Genomic DNA, 20,420 nt, shown 5'->3' with positions numbered 1-20,420 from the left:
CTTCTGATCCAGCTCTCTGCTATGGCCTGGGAAAGCAGCAGAAGATGGCCCAAGTCCTTGGGCCCCTGCACACACATGGGAGACCCGGAAGAAGCTCCTGGCTCCTGGTTTCAGATCGGCACAGCTCCAGCTGTTGTGGCCAACTGGGGAGTGAACCAGCAGATGGAAGACTTCTCCGTCTCTCCCTCTCTGTCTGAAACTCTACCTCTCAAATAAATAAATGAATCTTAAAAAAAAAAGAAAAGAAAAAGGAAGAAGAAATATCAGTAAAGAATACTTATAAGAAAATATGAGGATACTTAAAAAAGTTTGGAACATGTAGTTAAAAGGTAAGTTATTTTGGTGCAAGAAACTTTGAAAGCGATGCATATGAGGGATATTCAAAAGGTTCATGGAAAATGTGTATCACAAAAAAAAACTATGCATGAATTTCAAAATTTTATTGCAATAAACTTATATAAATCCATTTTCCCCAAGCGGTTGAAGTAACGTCATATAAAATCCATTGTTATTGTATTCCTGATGTGTAAATCCCAGTTTTTCCTTTAATTAATTTTAAAGACAAATGCAGAAACAATAATTATAAATCTAGCTCAATAGGCATAAAATCCATAAAGATTTCATTTGTGACCAAAAACATAAAGAAGATTCAAGTTATTTGGAAGCCGAAGTTTGTATATCAATAAACTTGGTATTTAAATTAGATTCCTATCATTTTTAAGATGTTCATCATAATCCTTAGGGTAGCCACTAACAAGATAACGTGTTACAGAAAAAAAACTGGGAAGGAATCAAATGATTCCCTCTGGAAAAAAAAAAACACAAAGGAAGTAGTAATAGAGGAACTGAGAAACAAAATTCGTATGACATTAGAGAACAAGTAACAAAATGGCGCCACTGTCCTTCCTTATCAATAACTTTAAATGAAAAGGGATTAAATTTTCCAATAAAATGGTAGAGACCGGCAGAATGGATTAAAGAACATGATCTAATTGTATGCTATTTATAAGGAAAGACAAAAAAAGATTGGAAGAAAGGACAGAAAAAATACCTTCCTTGTCAATAGTGACCAGGGCGCCTGGTGGCTAGACTAATATCAGACAAAATAAGACTTTAACATTTTTTTTTTATTTGGAAGCAGAGAGAGAGCACTTCGGTCTGCTGGTTCACTCCCCAAATGCCCAGGAAAGCTGGGACTGGGCCTGACCAAAGCCAGGAGCCAGGCACTCAGTCCACGTCCCCCCATCGGTGGCACGGACCCAGTTCTGCGAGCCGTGGTCACCGCTTCCCAGGGCATGCCTAGCAGGAAGCTGCGGTCGGGCGGGCGCCAGGTGCCCGGGCAGCTGTGACCCCGCAGCCCCCGCTCCGCCCCAGGACAGCACAGCGCCAGTCGCTCTCAGCTGAGGTGGGGATCGCACTTCCAGAAGGAACTGAATACATCTCAAGAGACAGGGTAAGAAGCACAGTATGGATACAACGTTGCTCTCTGGGTTGGACACAACGACCGACTTCCGTGTTTCCTGTGGGAATCCGAGGCAGAGCACCACCCAGGCCGCCCAACACCCCTCTTCCCCCACCTGGAGGCTTTGCGGCTCGACATTCTGAGATTTACGAAACCAAGCTCTGTAGGCTCCACCCATTCGAAGAGCAGTAAGCCAGTGTTTTATTCCCAGCCGCGAAGGGACGCGCGCTGGCTCCGACACCATAAAACCACCGTTCCTTTTGGAGTTGTAGCCTTGGAAGACAGGAAACCCTACATCAGCTGCTCAGAGCACCGACAGCCTGAACCACCAGCCTCTCCACTCTGGTGACTGAATCCTGACTCCGTCCATCCATCTCTCCGAGCCTAGGGACGCACTGTCCACCATCTTTGACTCGGTGTGGAACTGCGAGCGCTGCGGCGCCCTTACCCAGAGTGCTCTGCGCCGCGTCGGCAGCGCTCATCCAATGAAAGCGCAGGAGACGGGCGATTAGCGTTCGGAGCGAAAGAGAGGGGGCAGGACTTCCGGCGAGGCCGTTGTGCTGGCCGTTTGCGGGCTGGTTCTAGAGCGCAAAGCCAGGTCAGAGGCAACAGGAAGTGGACGGATCAAGAGGCGCCATCGTCAGTCTTTTGCAGAGGTGGGTTTGAGGCTCTGAGGTTCATGGCGACCCAGCGTTGGGGCTGGGATGGAGGTGGAGGTGCTGTGGGTTGCGGTTCGCGGCTCAGATCACGGTGCCTTCGCCGACGGACCCTGCAGAAATCGGTGTTGCGACTTTTGGGCCCCCACCCTGGCCCCTCACACACACAACACAATCTTGTTTTCAAATCCTAAAGTCCTAAGTTATGGGAGTTCAGGGCCCTGCAGGCTAGGCCCTAGTGTCTAGCACAGGAGTGGGGGTACGTGTAGATTTTGCCCCCATTTCTGAAAGCCAGTGTAATGAGGCACGGAAGGGCGTTACAACCGGAAAGATTAGCGTGTGCAAAGGCTGGAGGAGCCCCCAATCTGGGAGCATTCCTGAAAGCCTGGGTCCACGTGTGTCCTCATGGGTCAGAGTGTGAAGAGAAATGACGCCTGGAATGGCAGAACAAGGCCGTGTACGTCCTGATGGTGTGGGGTTGTGAACAAAGGAGGGACACGGGCTGAGGGACACGGGCTGCAAGAGGAGAGAGCAGATCAACACCCCGGGGCCACTGAGTCCTTGTCAGAGTCACAAAGCAAATAAGAGGCAGCACTGGGGGCTGGAGTGCAGAGGTCATGCAGTCACTCCAAGGTCACCTGCTTCCAGGTCTGGCCAGGGGTACAGGAGACGGCGGAGCCCGTGGAACCTGTCTCTTCCTGCTTCTCATAGCCTTTCTCTTCCTGCAGGTTCCTATGGCCACGGAAGTGCATACGCCCCCTACGCAGGTGAGTAGACTCTCACTGGTCACAACCCCTGCCCACACACCTTGGGATTCAGCCACTGTCCAAGTCCTTGGGCCAGGGGCCTCTTTTTCTTAACTGTTTTATTTTTAAAATGTATCAGTGCAATACTTGTACATTTTTGTGGGGTACAGTGAATATTTCAACACATCTACATAGCGTGCGTAGTCACCCCATCGTGCTGTGAACACTAAGATCTGTTACTTCCGTCTGAGTTTTGGTACCTGTTACCCAACCTCCCTCAGCCTCCCCATGCTCCCCAATCTCTGGTAATCACTGTTCTAAATTCAAATTGACTGTTCTTTCAACTTCTACGTATAAGAGACAATGTACAGTAGTTGTCTTTCTGTGTCTGGCCTGTTTCATAATGCTCTCCATTCTATCTATTTCCTGGCAGACATCAGGATTTCACTCTCTGACGTGGCTGAATGCCATTCCGTTTCCTTTGTACACTCATCTGTTGATAAGCAGCTGGGTTGCTGTCATATCTTGGCTGTTGTGGGTGGGACTTTGGTGAACATGGGAGCACAAGTGTCTCTTTCATGGGCTGATTCCATTTCCCAGAAGTGGGTCACATCCAGTATGATCTAGTGTGTTCTTCATTGTGGCCAGATGGTGAAGTGAGGTGGAGCGGGGGGATCGTGGTTAGAGTGACCTCAGGTCACGGTGGTGGCACTGTTAGTGTGTCAAGAAGGGAGGATGGGGCCTCTGAGGATGGGCCCTCTCTCTGGGGCATCTGGCTGGGGAGAGTAGGCATTATAAACACTACTGGGCGGGGGGGACTGACCGTAATGGGCCCGAGCAGGGAACGGGTGGCCTGGTGGGTAGCCACGGCTGCTGAGGGCAGTGCAGGGGCGCAGGAGTGTTAGAGGAAAGACTACACTGAAGCTGCTTCTTACAGCTCTGTGGACTCTCCAGGACTTTTAGGTGACCCGGAAGTGTTTCACCCAGGCTGGTGGATTTGCCCAAGGGCCAGTGTAGTTATCTGGTAGAGCCACTGGGAAGGCAAGGGCAAGATGTGAAGTCCGCAAATCATTCTGATGGCTGAGATCAACACAAGAAACAGAACCAGGCAGTAAGGTGTTCATAGCAGGAGCTAGGGCTGCCCCTGGCAGTGTAAGCCACTGGAAATCTGCAGTAGCCCTCTGGGATCTACCAAGCACTCTCCTGATGCCATGTGGTGACGAGTGCTTGGGGAAGAGGCCAGGGAAGGCCTGTAGTGTGGGCAGGAAAGTAGAGTAGCAATGGTTAGAGTAGCAATGGGAGGTACAGTCTAAAGAACGATACGCACATGGAGAGGGAGTATGAACAGATGTCCCAGCGCCCTGCCACAGATGAAGGCGAAGTCCAATTTGGTTATACTTGGAAGGCTTCGTCTCGGGAGACTTTCTGGTAATTTCCTGGTAGGGTTAAGAGTAGGGCCCTGCCCGGCAGACCCAGAACTTAAATCGTGTCCATCCACTGACTTGCTCGTTGTTGCTGAGGGCCAGATACGCTGACCAGTGGGGCCGTGGGAGGGAGCAGTCACAGCTGGCACCAGGGTCTGATATCTCCCCTGAGTTGTAAGCTTGGGAGGAGTGTGGGCAAGCGGTGGATTACGGAGAGATGGCTTGGTGGGCCTCTCGAGACAAGCGGTTGGTGACGTCACCTGTCCCGATTGCAGCCGGAGTATATGACCTTTGAGGATGTGGCCGTGTACTTCTCGTGGGACGAATGGGACCTCCTTGATGAAGGTCAGAAACTCCTGTACTGCGACGTGATGCTGGAGAACCTCGCGCTCATGACCTCTCTGGGTAAGGCCCTCACGTCTGCCCCAGTGCCTTGGGTGAGGCGTTGCCTTTGCTCTCTTCCCCAGACACAGCTGCAGCCTCACATGGGGACCCTAGGGACTGCCCCAATTTTCTTTTTCTTTATTTTGAGCAGGGTGATAGATGTAGGCTCACTGTTTTCTAGGACAGAGCTATTGTACTGTCCTACCATTTCCCCAAGCACCCCCAGTAGCTGCTGCCCCAAAACCTTTCAGTGTAGGGGGTCAGGAGTCTTGCAGTTGGATTTTTGGATGCCACGTTTCTCTCCCTGGCCAGGTGACCCCTCCATCCCAGGTTCCACTCCCTTCCTCGAGCTGGCGTAAACACGTCTGCTTGAGTCAAGAATGGCCATCAGCAACATGGTCACTCTTTGTGTCCTTCAATGAGACTCCCTTTGTAATATTTGTTTTAAGATTTTTTTTTAATTTATTTGAAAGAGTTAAAGAGAGGCAGAGAGAGAGAGAGATCTTCCATCCACTGGTTCACTCCCCAGATGGCCGCAATGGCCAGAGCTGGGCCGATCTGAAGCCAGGAGCTTCTTCCAGGTCTCCCACAAGGGTACAGGGGCCCAAGGACCTGGGCCATCTTCCACTGCATTCCCAGGCCATAGCAGGGAGCTAGATGGGAAGTGGAGCAGCCGGGACTCGAACCGGTGCCCAGATGGGATGCCGGCACTGCAGATGGCTGCTTTACTCACTATGCCACAGTGCCGGTCCCCCCTTTTCCTGCTCTTGACACTTTGTCAGTTTGTCATTTTTGTGATTTTTGGCCTGGGGCTAATCTTGAGCTCCCCTGGTCCCACATCTCCTCCATATCTGCCCACTGCTCCCTCTCACAGTTCCCCCCCGCACGGGCTCACACATACTGTGCTATGAGATGCACACATATCCGTAAGGTATCTTTGAACGTGAGCTCCTGTGTTTGGAAGTTGGGTTTCCTCGGGCCTACAGTCTTCTACACAGCCACCCACGTGTCAACACAAGTTCTGCAGACCTCTGACAGGGGGTCAGCGTGGACCCTGCGGCTCCTCTTCGTGCTGCGCTCCGTCCTCTGTGCTCTGCCCGCTGAGGCTTGTCCCGAGCTGTGACTCTTGGAAGACCATCACCGAAGGGCAGCTGCTTCCTCAACCTCACCCAGGCCTCCTCCTCCTGAAAACAGTCCCGCGAGCTCACACAGACCTGTTCACTGGTGCACAGACGGACACTGGGAGGCCGCTGCACCCTCTCGTTCAAGTCCACACGCACCTCACTGCATTTCTTTGCTTTCAGGTTACTGGTGTGGAGCGGAAGACGAGGGAGCGCCGGAGCAGAGCGTTTCTGTGGAAGTGTCACAGGTCAGGATTCCCAGAGCAGCTCCCTCTCCCCAGAAAGCCCAGCCCCACGAGATGTTTGTCTTGGTCTTGAAGGACATGTTGTGCTTCGCTGAGGACAAGGGGACAGAGTCCAGGCAGAAAGCACACACTTGGGACATGGTGGAGATTCCTTCAGTATAAACCCTCACCAGCTGGGTTCCAGTACAGGCAGATAGTTCAGGAGGGCTGCGGATAGGGCCTTGTTTATGAAGGGCTGCAGATCCCGTGTGCACAAAGTCCTTTACTTCTGGGGAGATGGGCAACTATTTCCTGGTCTGTTCAGGCCTCCTCCACACCAGGTCACATAGAGCAGGAAAGGCCACACAGCGCCACCTAGTGTGGGAAAGCCAGTCACAGTGAAAAAAAATCGTTAGAAGTACAATAAACGCAGGAAGCCTAGAGCTGTTAACGCTATCGCGTACTTATTCGGGGAGAGTTGGCGCTGGAGAAGAGTGTGCAAATGCTCAAGTCTGTGAAATACCTCGACTATAAACCTTCCCGGTGTCAGAGAGTCTACCCTGGAGAAAGAACGTAGGAATTCGATGAATGGGAAAAGGCTTCAAGTGAAAAGACTTGTTCTTTGCCAGTGAATTTATACTGGAGAGAGGCCTTGTTCGTGTACTCAGTGTGGACTTTTTTAGCCAGAATGCCAGCCTTACTAAACAACAGAGAATTCACATTAGAGACGGGTCTTGGGAATGCAGGGAATTGTGGAAAGTTCTTGAAACAAGTCCATGTGCATTCAACACTGGAGTCACAATGGGACAAGATCTTGAAAGAGCAGCAAATGTGGGAAATTCTTTAGCCAAAGCGTCAGCCTCTTTAATATCAAAGTTCACACGAGAATAAGGCCTTATGAGTGTGACAGATGTCGGGCATCCTTTTGCCAAAGCTTTGGCCTCTACACTGGAGTGTCTGGGGTGGAAAAAGGTCTGTGAGTGTAAGGAACGTGGAGAATTTTCAAACACCTGCCTTGTTCAGTGCTGACACTAGAGAAAGGCTTCGTGATGTGCAGAAAAATACAGGCAAGCTTTCATTTCCAGATCCACTTCGGTTCATTTTTAAAAAGATTGATTTCTTGGGATTGGCATTGTGGCACAGCAGGTTAAGCCACCGCCTGCAATGCCAGCATCCCAAATGGGCACTGGTTCTAGTCCTGCCTGCTCCACTTCTGATCCAGCTCCCTGCTAATAGCCTGGGAAAGCAGCAGAAGATGGCCCAGGTGCTAGGCCGCTGCCACCCACGTGGGAAACCTGGGGGAAGCTGCTGGTTCCTGGCTTCTACCTGGCATTCGGGGAGTGGACGAGCAGATGGAAGATCCATCTCTCTCTGTCTCGCCCTCTCTCTGTAACTCTGCCTTCCAAATAAAATAAATCAATCTTTACAAATAAACCTGTGAAAGCTTATCTTCAGCTAATAGAAGAGAGCCTTCAGCCGGAGGCTGCCCTCGCTCAGAGGAGAAAGTCCATGGTGGAGAGAGGCAGCAGAGCCGGAGCCAACACAAAACAGGCTTCAGCCAGGTGGGCTTTGTGAGGGCGGTGACTTATGAACATCTTCGCCCAGGCTGACCCATAACCTCACTGAGCACAGACGGTCAGGGGGTCGCCATAGACACACAGGGACTGTGCAGGCCCCTGGTCCAGCATGAGGACACTGGAGGAAGCCCCCTGAGGCCCACCTCTGCCTGAAATGGAAGCCTGCCCACGCGGACGTCCACAGGGACGAGACGCCTCCTAAGTGCAGTTCAGTGGAAAGCTTTCAGGAGCTGGCATGCGACCTCTGCCCTTCCCAGGCGCCTGGCCAGATGCAGCCGACTACGAGTGTCCACTGCAGAGGCCGGGTCTCAGTCCTACCAGCTGGCGGGTCCCCTCGGTAATGACTTTCAAGCTGCCAGCATATTACTGGAAGTGGGATTGAGAAAGATTCGCAGAATGCCTCATTATAGTCTGTGTCTACCAAACTCATAAGAGAGCCACACATAAACCCAATAACAGATAGTAACAAAATAATGAGGAAGCAACAAGTTTTGAGTTTTAATACTTTTGGTTTTCTAATGTCTTTAATAAGCTATAGTGGACTTAAAATGAATGTACTTGAAGTGCACAATTTGATGTTTTGACACATGCTCACACTCCTGAAGCAAAAAAATTTCCTCTTCTTCTTTTTAATCATCCTAATTACCATAAAATCACTGAGGCAAAAACATATTCTGCCTTTTTCAGTAGATATTTTCAAATGTCTGGAAAAGACTATGTTATGAAGCCCTAGGATTTGGGCCCAGCCCTCCATTATTTTTTCTTAAAGATTTATTTATTTATTTGAGTCAGTTACACAGAGAGAGAAGGAGAGGCCTTCCATCTACTGATTCACTCCCCAATTGGCCGCAGTGGCCAGAGCTGCGCCAATCCGAAGCCACGGAGCCAGGAGCTTCTTCCGAGTCTCCCACATGGGTGCAAGGGCCCAAGCACTTGGGCCATCTTCTGCTGATTTCCCAGGCCACAGCAGAGAGCTGGATTGGCAGTGGAGCAGCTGGGACTCGAACTCACGCCTATATGGGATGCTGGCACTACAGGCGGCAGCTTTACCCACTGCGCTACAGCACCAGCCCCCAGCCCTCCATTATTTATCACCTCATGGCCAGGCTGGGTTCATCTCTCCCTGTGCACCTCACATCACACTATGTAATTCCTAACCTGTCCCTAATGCATTTCCGAAAGGTCAGGGCTTCAGCACCCCAAGTAAAAATCCTTTACAACATCTAAAATACATTATCAGAGCTCAGATTTCTCAGTTGTTTAAAAAAAATGTGTTTGTTTTTTAAGGGAGATTGATTGTGATCAAGGTCCAAAATGTACCTGAATGGCTTTCAACAGGCATGCGTCTTGTGGTTCTTAATCTGCTACCTAACCTCCGTTTCATTCTTATTTACTTGTTTGCTTAGAAGATTTGTTTATTTGGGGATTTTTAAAACTTGTTTATTTATTTGAAAGAGAGAGACACACACACACACACACCTTCCATCTGTTAGTTCACTTTCCAGATGGCCACAATGGCCAGGCTGAAGCCAGCAGCCAGGAGCTTCTTCCAGGTCTCCCACATGGGTAGCAGGCACCCAGGCACTTGGGCCATCTTCTGCTTTTTCCCAGGCCAGGATAAGAAGTGGAGCAGCCAGGACATGAACCAGCACTGGCCTCACCTGCTATGCCACAATGCCGGCCCCAAGATTCCTTTATTGTAAAAGGCGGAGGGAAAGGACTGGGGGTGGAAATGGGGAAGGGAGACAGACAAACAGACAGAGGTCCTCCATCTGTTGCTTCACTCCCCAAATGACCACAACAGGTAGGACTGGGCCAGGCCAAAGCCAAGAGCCAGGAATCCCATCCAGGTCTCCCAAGTAGGTGTCAGGAGCCCAAGTACATGGGCCATCTGACGCTGCCGTCCCAAGTGCACGAGCAGGGAGCTGGATCAGAAGTGGAGCAGTCAGGACTCGAACCGTCACTCTGGTAAGGGACGCTGGCTTCACGAGTGGCAGCCTAACCAGCTGTGCCACAATGCAAGCCCCTGTTTTCTTGGTGAAGTTTCTGGGTGGTTTGTCCAGTAGAATTCCATGTGGGAGATCAGAACGGAGTTCCCAGCTCCTGGCTGCATTTGGGGAGAGAACCAGCAGATGGAAGATTACCCCCTGCCATCCTCTCTCCTCCCAGATAAATTAAAATTCATCAAAATCAAAAACATTTCCTCCTACAAGACGAGGGAGGTGGTCATGTGTATGGTGGGTGCCCAGTGCCCCAGGAAGTGTTGGCCGTGGTGGGAGCTCCGCCCCTCTGCCCACGTCCACAGAATTATGTTTGGGGCGGATAAAGTCAATTTAAGAGCAAGTAATATCGGAGACTCTTCCTATCCATGATTCCTGAGGTGATGAAGGAGCATGAAGTTTACACACATACACAGACCACAGAGAGCCAGGTTCAAATCCTGCCTCTCCTCATTAGACTGTAAGTGCTTGGGACAACCAGCTAAGGTCACCGACTGGGATACAGAGAAGACAGTGATGTTTATCTCACAGCTCTGGGAAGATGGGCAAATGTCCCAAAAACATGGAGTCAAAACAACTAATTCAGATGTTCGAGACTCTATTGTAAAAAGTAGACAACATGTGAGAACAGGTGGGTTAAGTGGAGAGATGGGCTGAGAGAGGATGAAAATTAAATGCTAGAAATTGAAACAGTTGTAACAGATCAGTGCCTTGATGGGCTCATCAGCAGACTAAACTTGGCAGGGGAAAGACTCAGTGAGCTTGGAGGTAGGTCAATAGAAGCTCCCCAAATGGAAACTTTAAGGGAATAAAGAATGAAAACTATGGATGAGAATATCCAAGAACTGTGGGACAATTATAAAAGGCACATAATAATACTAGGAGTCCTTTCTCTCTGACCTTCCCTTTCTGTCTGTAACTCTACCTTTCAAATAAGTTAAAAAAAAAAAAAAAAGGCGGGGGTGGTGGTGAGCGATGCTGTGGCATAGTGGGCTAAGCCTCCGCCTGTAGCCCCGGCATCCCATATGGATGCCAGTTCCCCATATGGACACCGGTTCTAGTCCCAGCTGCTCCTCTTCCATCCAGCTCTCTGCTATGGCCTGGGAAAGCAGTGGAAGATGGCCCAAGTACTTGGGCCCCTGCACTCAGAGGAGAGACCTGGCGACAGAAGCTCCTGGCTCCTGGCTTCGATCTGCTCAGCTCCAGCCATTGCGGCCATTTGGGGAGTGAGCCAGAAGATGGAAGACCTCTCGCTGTCTCTCCCTCTCTCTGTCTGCAACTCTACCTGTCAAATACATTTTAAAAAAATACTAGGATAAGAAACAGAATGGAACAAAAGAAATATTTAAAGTAAAAATGAATAAGAATTTTTTTTCTTTAAGATTTTTTATTTATTTATTTGAGAGGTAGAGTTACAGACAGTGAGAGGGAGAGACAGAGAGAAAGGTCTTCCATCCGCTGGTTCACTCCCCAGATGGCTGCAACGGCCCGAGCTGTGCCAATCCAAAGCCAGGAGCCAGGATCTTCCCAGTCTCCCACGTGGGTGCAGGGGCCCAAGGACTTGGGCCATCTTCTACTGATTTCCCAGGCCATAACAGAGAGTTGGATTGGAAGTGGAGTGCCGGGACTCGAACTGGTGCCCATATGGGATGCCAGCACTGCAGGCAGTGGCTGTACCCGCTACGCCACAGTGCTGGCCCCCAAGAATTTTCCAAAGTTAATTGCAGCCACCAACCACCTATCCAAGAAGTACGTAGAACACCAACAAGATAAATGCCAGAAACTCTGAACCCAGGCATATAATATTCAATCTGCAGGAAACTAGGAAAAAGAAAACATCTTGAAAGAAACCAGAGAAAGCAGGCAGTACTTTATAAAGGAACATTAAAACTTATATTGGACTTCTCTCCAGAAACCAAACATGAAAAGAGTGAAATGTTCTGTATTGAAAGAAAAAAAAAAAAAACCTTCAACATAGAATTCTGTGTCCAGTAAAAGTATTCTTTAAAGTGAAAGAGAAATAAGGACTTTCTTTTTTTTAAAAAAAAAATTATTTATTTGAAAGGCAGAGTTACAGAGAGAGGTCTAAATAGAGAGAGAGATGGTCCATTTGCTGGTTCACTCCCCAAATTTATGCAATGGCCGGAGCTGAGCCGATCCAGAGCCAGGAGCCAGGAGTTTCTTCCAGCTCTCCCACATGGATGCAGGGGCCCAAGGACTTGGGCCATCTTCCACTGCTTGCCCAGGTGCATTAGCAGAGAGCTGGGTCGGAAGCAGAGCAGACAGGACTCTAACCACACCCAATGGGATGCCCGCACTGCAGGCCAGGGCTTTAACCCGCTGAACCATAGCACCAGCCCTGGTAAGGACTTTCTTAGACAACCAAATCTTGCAAGAAATGTTTAAAAGAAGTTCTCCTGAGAATAGGAAAATTATTTAATCAGAAATTCAGTAAGGAAGAGTGCTAGAGAAGAATGAGGAAAGATAAAATATAATTTTACCTTCCTTTTTCTTAATTGGAAATGAGGCTATAAGACTAATTACAAAATGAACTACGAATACGCCCTGCACTGCAGTTAATAAAGATGTGCAGGTTAACAGTTCTGACACTTCTGTACATGTATACTGGGATTGGACTAGTAAGTAAACAGATGGTGCATGGTGGGGACCAGGATTTCCCTGTTGGAAGAAGAGTTTATAGTTAGGCAAGGGGAGGATTCCAGAATGAGCCTGTGGGAATGGATTAGTAAGAACTCATGTTTAATTTTAGATAGACACAGATGTTTTATATATAGATATATAGAGATAGATAGATAGATAGATAGATAGAGATAGATAGATAGATAGATAGATAGATAGACAGACTGACTGACTTTAAAAAGTGTTCAGGGCTGTTGCTGTGGCACAGTGGGGTAAAGCCCCAGCCTGCAGCACCGGCATCCCATATGGGCGCCAGTTCAAGTCCTGGCTGCTCCACTTCCAAACCAGCTCTCTGTTGTGGCCTGGGGAAGCAGTAGAAGATGGCTCAGGTCCTTGGGCCCCTGCACCCCCATGGGAGTCCCAGAAGAAGCTCCTGGCTCCTGGCTTTGGATCAGCACAGCTCTGGCTGTTGCAGCCATCTGGGGAGTGAACCAGCAGATGGAAGACCTCTCTCTTCCTCTCTCTGCCTCTGCCTCTCTGTAATTCTGCTTCTCAAGTAAATAAATAAATAAATCTTTAAAAAAAGTTCATTGGAAAATGGAATTAAAAGATCAGCTTATTTTGGGTTCAGCATTGTGGTATAGCAGATTAAGCCAACGCCTACAACACCAGCATCCCATATGGGCACTGATTCAAAACTGGGTGCTCCACTACCAATCCAGCTCCCTGCCAATGCACCTGGGAAAGCAACAGAAAATGGCCCAAGTCCTTGGGCCCCTGCACCCACATGGGAGATCCAAGAGGAAGTTCCTGGTTCCTGGTTTCTGGCTTTGGCCTGGCCTGGCCCCGGCCATTGTGGCCATTTGGGGAGTGAACCAGCAGATAGAAGATTCATTCATTCTCTCTCTCTCTCTCTCTCTCTCTCTCTCCTGCCTTTCGAATAAATAAAATAAGTCTTTTTTTTTTTTTTTGACAGGCAGAGTTAGTGAGAGAGACAGAGAGAAAGGTCTTCCTTCCGTTGGTTCACCCCCGAAATGGCCGCTACGGCCAGCGCGCTGTGCCAATCCGAAGCCAGGAACCAGGTGCTTCCTCCTGGTCTCCCATGTGGGTGCAGGGCCCAAGCACTTTGGCCATCCTCCACTGCCTTCCCAGGCGACAGCAGAGAGCTGGACTGGAATAGGAACAACCGGGACAGAACTGGTGCCCCAACCGGGACTAGAACCTGGTGTACCAGCACCGCAGGTGGAGGATTAGCCTAGTGAGCCGTGGCACCGGCCAAAATAAGTCTTTTTTAAAAAAAATCAGTTTATTTTGTTGTAAACAAAATGGAAATCTGTGCATAAAAGGGGTAGTCAAAGACTTCTTGAAAAAATCAGTACTTGGGGCCAGTGTTGTGGCACAGTGGCACAGCAGGTTAACACTCTGTCCTGAAGCGCCAGCATCCCATATGGGCGCTGGTTCTAGTCCTCGATGCTCCACTTCCAATCCAGCTCTCTTCTATGGTCTGGGAAAGCAGTAGTTGATGGCCCAAGTCCTTGGTCCCCTCACCCACGTGGGAGACCAGGAAGAAGCTCCTGGCTCCTGGCTTCTGATCAGCCGAGATCCGGCTGTTGCAGCCACCGGGGGAGTGAACCAGCAGATGGAAGACCTCTCTCTCTGCCTCTCCTCTCTCTGTGTAATAATATGTATTGGGAGGAAGAAGAGGGAGAGAGAGGCCGGCGCCGTGGCTCATTAGGCTAATCCTCCACCTGCGGTGCCGGCACACCGGGTTCTAGTCCCGGTCAGGGCGCCGGATTCTGTCCCGGTTACCCCTCTTCCAGGCCAGCTCTCTGCTGTGGCCCGGGAGTGCAGTGGAGGATGGCCCAAGTGGAGAAACCCAGCGAACACTACCTCTGTCTTGCTGATGCTGTGTCTCCTTAGAGTGCCATGATGGACACTCTACCTCTCTGATCTTCCTCCCTGAAAATCCACAGCTCCCTTAGAAAACACAAAATCAATGAACAAGCTCCAGTAGAGGGGTGTCCTGCGATGCAGTAGGCTGCTCTGACCAGTGCTCTCCAAGACTGTGCAGGTCACCAAAAGCAAGCAGAGCCTACGCCTCCTCACCTCTCCCTCCCCTCCACCCCTTCCCTGGGAGCTGTTGTTTTACATCTCCCTATCTCGCTATCAGCTCTTGTTGTTTTTAGGATTCCACGCATGTAAGTGGTGTCTGGCCTAGCTCACTGAGTGTAGTGTTCTCGGGGGCCACACTGTCATATGGCAGGACCTCCCCTTTGATAAGATTGAATAATACTCCATTTCATGCAAGGGACTTCCAAAGCTCAGGGAAAATGGAATTAAAATCTTAAGTTTATATTGGTGCAAAAAATTATAAGAGTGTGTTTATTTATTTATTTGAAAGGCAGAGTTACAGGGGGTGAGACAGATCGATCTTCCATTTACTGGTTCACTGCCCAAATGGCCACAACCACCAGGGCTGGACCAGGCCTAAGCCAAGAGCCCAGAACTCCATCCGGGTCTCCTGTGTGGGTGGCAGGGGCCCAAGTATTTTTGTCTTTCTTTGTCATCCTCCCTCTCTTACTCTCCCTTTCAAATAAATAAATCTTCAAATAATGATAATAATGATGCATCAATGTTGGTTCCTTAATGTTAACAAGTGCATCATACTAAGATGTTAATAATAGGTTCAGTTGTATGTGTGAGAGGGTATTCAAATGGAAAACCTGGATTATCTACAGAACTTTTTCTGCAAATCTGAAACTGCTGTAGAAAGTAACGTCTAGTTATAAAAAGAGAAACTTCCAAATTCTTAGAGAGAGAGAGAGAGAGAGAGCGCCCTTACATAAGCCAGCTACTCCAGTGTTTGCTTTTGGAACATTCTCTCTTTCTCACAATACCTAGTGAAGTGGGAATTATTATTTTATCAGTGAGGAAGTTGAGGCTAGAAGAAATGAAGTGACTCCCCCAAGACCGTGTACCTGGCAAGTCTTGCTTGCCGGAGGCCAGACTGAAATCTGGGAGTTTGGATCCAGAGCTGGGACTTACGGACAATCAACCACAGCGTGCGAACCTGTCAATGGGTGCCAACACCCAGAGCAACCCAGTGAGGTGCAGCCCTGCTGCTGTCACTTCCCCACTCCGACACGCCGGAGCACCTACTGGGTGCGCCTTGCAGTCACCACGGTCTTGTCCTTACCTGCATCATTCTCCCATAGCTTCCTCCACTGAAGGTTTTTCTCTTTGGCTCAGGTGCACTAGGCCCAAGGGAAGCACCCGCCTCCACAAATAAGCTCAGCCCGGAGTTCGACTCATAGACGTGCTCAGTGATCCAGGCCTTGGGTCTCTTTGCACCTTTACCAGTGTCCAGACAGCAGGCTATGGTCTCATCCAACAGTCCCAAAGCCAACGTAGCTTTCTCTATTTGACTTTCCAGGTGTTGATGACATTCAAATTGTTGGCCATGACCTTCACCTGGGAGGAATGGAGGCAGCTGGACCAGGACCAGAAGCACTTGTATCAGGAGGTGATGATGGAGACTTGCAGGCACCTGGTGTCGCTGGGTAGGGCTCACCTCTCTCTGCCTCCATTTCTCTCTCGCTTGGGCCTGGAGAAGGCCTTTTGGAGCCCAGTTGTCCTCCTACCCATAATTCCTGCTGTGTCTTCATCTTACCACCTCTTTGCTGACCTCCCTGTGTCCGGCCAGGCACTGTGAGGACTGGAAATCAAGAATTAAACCAAGCCTGCACTCCAATGCCTGGCACACTGGCCTCAGTCTCAGCTCCTTGTTCTGAATCTTGAGGGAAACTGGCCGAGCGTTGTTGGTTTAGGCCCCCGCACAGTCCAGTTAGCCAGGGCCTGTAAGTGATGGATCATTCTCCAGAAGGCCCATGAGTCGGGCTGGCCAGCTGGCAACTCTCCAAACCGCACATCTTCATTAAAAGGCTGTGCTGTACCCCGTGCTTCCTAAGGCCTGGCCACGCTCCTTTGCAGCTCCAGATGACTTTAGTGGGCGCACTGCCCCGAGAAAGCTGTTCTTTTTCCTTCTCTCCTGCCTTGTGGCTGTTGCCAGGACAAAGTCTTGGTGGGTGATGAGACGTTGAGTCCCCCCTCACCTTTGCCGCAGAACCCACTCCTAGCACAGGCCAGGCCAGCCACGCAGGCGTGTGGAGCCGACCACACTATCTTGATGCCACTGTTGTATTTTGGGGGTGTCCTGTTTGTGAAAGCGTTTTCCTACTTACAAGCAGTACAAGATTATTTATGAATAAATCAAGTAAAGAGTGTTTGCGTGAGCCTAAACAAAAGCAGTGTGTAGTACCGGCCATAGCGAGCATCCCCTCCGCACTGGCCACGCGGCAGGCCCTGTCCCAGGGCCCACGCTTCCTGCTCCACGAACTGAAGTCTCACGATTTCCCTCGGGAACTGTAGATTTTCCCCAAGCTACTGGCTCTGAATTCAGCTCTTGGCCTGCTAGGAACCCGGTTCCCAAAGACAACATATTTTGGCATGAAGAACTTTAATGCACTCGTTTCTTTGAGATGCATCTTACATCCAGTAAAGTGTGCAGTTCTAAGCATCTAGCTCCGTGTACCTTCTTCCCGCGTACCCACCACCTGCATCGAACCCTGGAGCATTCTGGGTCCCAGCAGGCTCCCTCTGCCGTTGCCTACTCAGTTTCCCAGAAGACACCGCTCTGCTGGCTCCCCTGCCCATGGTTTGGATCGGCCTCTTCCTGAATGTTACATGAACGGGTGCACACACTGTGCACTGCCTCGTGTCTGGGGTCTCCAGGACTAACTTCTGTCCTGACAGTGGTGATGCAGCCATTCCCTGCTTTATACAGCTTCCCTGTATTTCACTCTACACCCCCTCACCTCACAGCTCCACAGAGCAGAACATCCAACATTTCCCAAAGAAAAGGGAAAACAAGTTAGGAAGCCGGGTGCCCGTCAGTATACACCTCCCTGCATGCCTGGAGCTTTGTTAGAGCCACTCATGTCCAGGGTTCAGCCCCGGGGACTTCGTTCCATTTGGTCCAAGCCAGGCATCCCCAGCTGATTCTGGGACCAACAGGCTGAGATTCACTGACGTGGGTCATTTAGAGAAATGTTGCCCTCTTGGGACCCCTTGGCTGTGCACACGGAGAAAGAGGTCGCCCCTGAACCATGATGGATTCTGCAGGATGGAAAGCAAGACAAATGGGTGTTCCAAAGACAGTCATCGCTGGCCTGAAGATGGGGTCTTTGCTCTTGATTTCTAGCTTATCGGTCAGCATTGTCTTTGCATGGGTGGGAGTAGCGTCATTCCAAGATCTTGCTCTTGTCTGGGACACTGTACTGAACATAGATTCCTTTTTGCCTTTACCCAAATGTTTACTGTCTGTTTCCCCATCATCAGGGTATCGTGCTCCCAAACCAGAACAGATGCACACGCCGGAGAATGAGCAGGATCTCTGTGTGGTGAAGAGAGGCCCCTCCTGAAGTTCCTGCCCAGGTGGGTGGCTGAATGCCGGCAGGGGAAGGAGTCCCGCACCCTGCAGACCAGTCGGGACCTCTTGTCTGGGAAGAGGGAAGCTTCTTGTTGTGACCTCCTGAGGGCTTGAGAGGCTGTGCAGCCCGCTGACCTACTGTTTTATCCCCGTTAGACTCCCCCCTCCCCGCCACTGCTGGGGGAGTTTATTCTATTAGGTGAAAGTAAGGCCCTAGGCTCCATGCCTTGGGCTTAAACCTTGGCTTTGCCCATCTAGCCTTGCGAGCCTGAAGGTGTTGCCTCATCTCACCAGTGTAGAACTTGGCTAACAATGTTGGTTGCTGTAACGGAGAAATTCTGTGATCTCAGCAGCTCAGCAGAGGGAAAACTTTCGTTTGTTTTTCGTTTCCTCTTTCATTGCAAGATACATGTAGGCGAACCAGAAGCTCCATACCACACAGTTATTCAGGGAACAGCGTTCCTTCTGTTGTCAGCCTCTGGCTTCATTCAAGGATTCCCTGGCATCATCTAGTCCGGTAGAGGGAAGATGAGCGAGGAAGGAAAAATTCATGCCTCCTTGCACTCCGGTGTTACCATTGCCCCTCCATTGACAAAACTGGGCATCGGCCACGCCTGGATCCTCAGAGCCAGGAAATGGTCTAGCTGTGTGCCCAAAGGGAAAAGCAAATGGCTCTGGCAAGACCTGCCCCGTCTTCTACACTCAGCCCACATTTAGAAAGTGAGAGTGATGGTTTTCAAGCTCACTGTGTTGTTTGGGGACGTAGGAACGGCGGAGGATAGTGCCTGCGGCAGAGTCAGCTTGTGTTCTGTTGTGCACACAGGAACGTTCATCACAATGATTCATGCGGTAATGCACCTTCATTTTCCCCTCTAATTTCTTTTAATTTTTAATTTTATTTTTAATTGACAGATAATAATCATATGTACTTGTGGGGCACAAATGCGATGTGTTGATACATACATACATCGTGAAATGATTGAATCAAACTCATTAACAAATGCATCACCTGGAAATATTCAAAATATGCTCTTTTAGCAATTTTGAAATATATAATGTATGAATATTTATTGTAGTCACATTCTCCACAACAGATCACTAACGCTAACTCCTCTTGTCAGACTGAAATTTTCTACCCTTGATCAACATCTCCCCTCTCCCATCCTTTTGCCACCCCTACTGTCCCTGGTAACCACCATTCTACTGCCTGATTTTGAGAGTTTGAATTGTTTAGATTCCACATGTGAGTGGAATTTTGTCTTCCTGTGCCTGCATTATTGAGTTAGCATAGTGTCCTCCAGGTTCATCCCTGTTGTCACAACAGGATATCCTTCATTTCCCAAGGCTTAGTATTATTCCATTGTGACTATATACCACACCATGCATCGGTTGATGGACACTTGGGTTACTTCCATATCTTAGCTATAGGCCTGCAATGAACATGGGAGTGAAAATATAGCTTCAGCATACTTATTTCAATTCTTTGGATATATACCCAGAAGCAGGGTTGCTGGGTTACATGGTGAATTCCATGTGTAGGTGTACAGGAAGTATCCATACTGTTTTCCATGATGACTGTATTGATTTACATTGCTCCCAGTAGAGGACATTTCCTTCTGGGCTGACATGATAAAGAACCTTTCTTCCCCGCCCATCGCTCCAGCTGTGCTCTGCTACCCTACCCTGCCTTCTTCATTCATTTTTCTGTCCATATAAACAGGCATGCATAGTTGCTCTTGTCAGACACCCAGAAGCAATCGTTCGTCCATGCCCTCCTGCACTTGCTGTCCTGTAAAACTTCAAGGAGTCTCTTGGCCTTGTGGGTCCCACCTCTGGTCTGCCGAGGGCACCTGGAAGCCATCCCTGTACAGGCCTCCCTCCCTGGCCGACCCCAGGCTGCATGGCCAGTGCGTTTCTGGCCAACCCCTCCGCAGCCCCTTGGAGTCTGTTCCCTATGCTCCCCGACTCCTCAGTCTCGTGCCTCCATGTGACTGTCTCAAAGGCACTTCCGACTCCTCCTGCCATTTGCTAAGCTGTCGTGAGTGACACTGCCTGGTGTTGAGGAAGCTGAGACACAGGAAACGGTCTCAGACAGCAACTGAACATCGCAACCCAAGCCACACCATCAACCCAGCCATCCCGGAGCCCTGTCCATTCTATGTCACTCTCGTCTCCCAGATCCATCAGCTCTGCCACTCACATCCTAGTCTGTGCTACCATCAACTCCTACCTCCATCACGCTAGCAGGCTCCCAGCTGATCTCTGCACGTAAACGTCTCTGTGGCTCTGGTCAGCTCTGCCTCCTGCGTCAACTCCCCTAGACACCAAGACCTTTCTCAAAACCTACGCCGTACCCACAGCTGAGGGGCAGATGTGCAGGAAGAAGAGGACCCTGATTGCTAAGAGCTTGGACCCTGGGTGTAGATTGGGGTTCTAGCACTTTCTGAGCCATGCCTGTCACCAGGCCTTGGGCGTGTCACTTCTCCTGGGCCTCAGCACTCCCCTCTGTGGAAATAGGACAGCCACAGTTAAGGGAGCAGACACCACAAAGAGGCTTCACCCCTGCAGGATGTAGACGTGAGGCCAGGTTCAAAGGTGGGACACGGTATCCTGCAGAAAAGAATATCTTGTGCCAAGATCCTGAGGCCAGCCAGAGCTGGGCCACTGCGGCTAGAGAGGGAGAGTGGCTGGGGGTGAA

The 20,420-nt window shown here is 49.8% G+C and overlaps 1 protein-coding gene across 6 annotated transcripts in view; it reads left to right on the top strand.

Moving 5' to 3' along the window:
• LOC127482616 (zinc finger protein 550) overlaps nucleotides 1-20,420 on the top strand; it is a 41,512-nt gene that overhangs the window by 18,803 nt on the left and 2,289 nt on the right. Inside the window, exons 4-9 of one of the 6 annotated variants that reach the window (XR_011383964.1) lie at nucleotides 2,847-2,885; nucleotides 4,564-4,693; nucleotides 5,977-6,041; nucleotides 15,668-15,794; nucleotides 17,632-17,727; nucleotides 18,489-18,571. Coding sequence is in view for 5 of the 6 variants with exons in the window: in XM_051830980.2 (XP_051686940.2) it covers nucleotides 2,546-2,575; nucleotides 2,847-2,885; nucleotides 4,564-4,693; nucleotides 5,977-6,041; nucleotides 15,668-15,794; nucleotides 17,632-17,714 (474 nt within the window). In the remaining variant the exon portion in view is untranslated. Of the gene's footprint in view, nucleotides 1-1,791; nucleotides 2,119-2,151; nucleotides 2,179-2,367; nucleotides 2,576-2,846; nucleotides 2,886-4,563; nucleotides 4,694-5,976; nucleotides 6,042-15,667; nucleotides 15,795-17,631; nucleotides 17,728-18,488; nucleotides 18,572-20,420 lie in introns of those variants that run through there. The other 5 variants (XM_051830983.2, XM_051830981.2, XM_051830980.2 and 2 more) reach the window with 5 other exon arrangements.

The sequence above is a fragment of the Oryctolagus cuniculus genome, chromosome 18 (genome assembly GCF_964237555.1).
Source record: "Oryctolagus cuniculus chromosome 18, mOryCun1.1, whole genome shotgun sequence".
Classification (NCBI taxonomy): domain Eukaryota; kingdom Metazoa; phylum Chordata; class Mammalia; order Lagomorpha; family Leporidae; genus Oryctolagus; species Oryctolagus cuniculus.
Note: the sequence above shows the minus strand (reverse complement) of the source record. Positions and strands in the feature narration are given on the sequence as shown.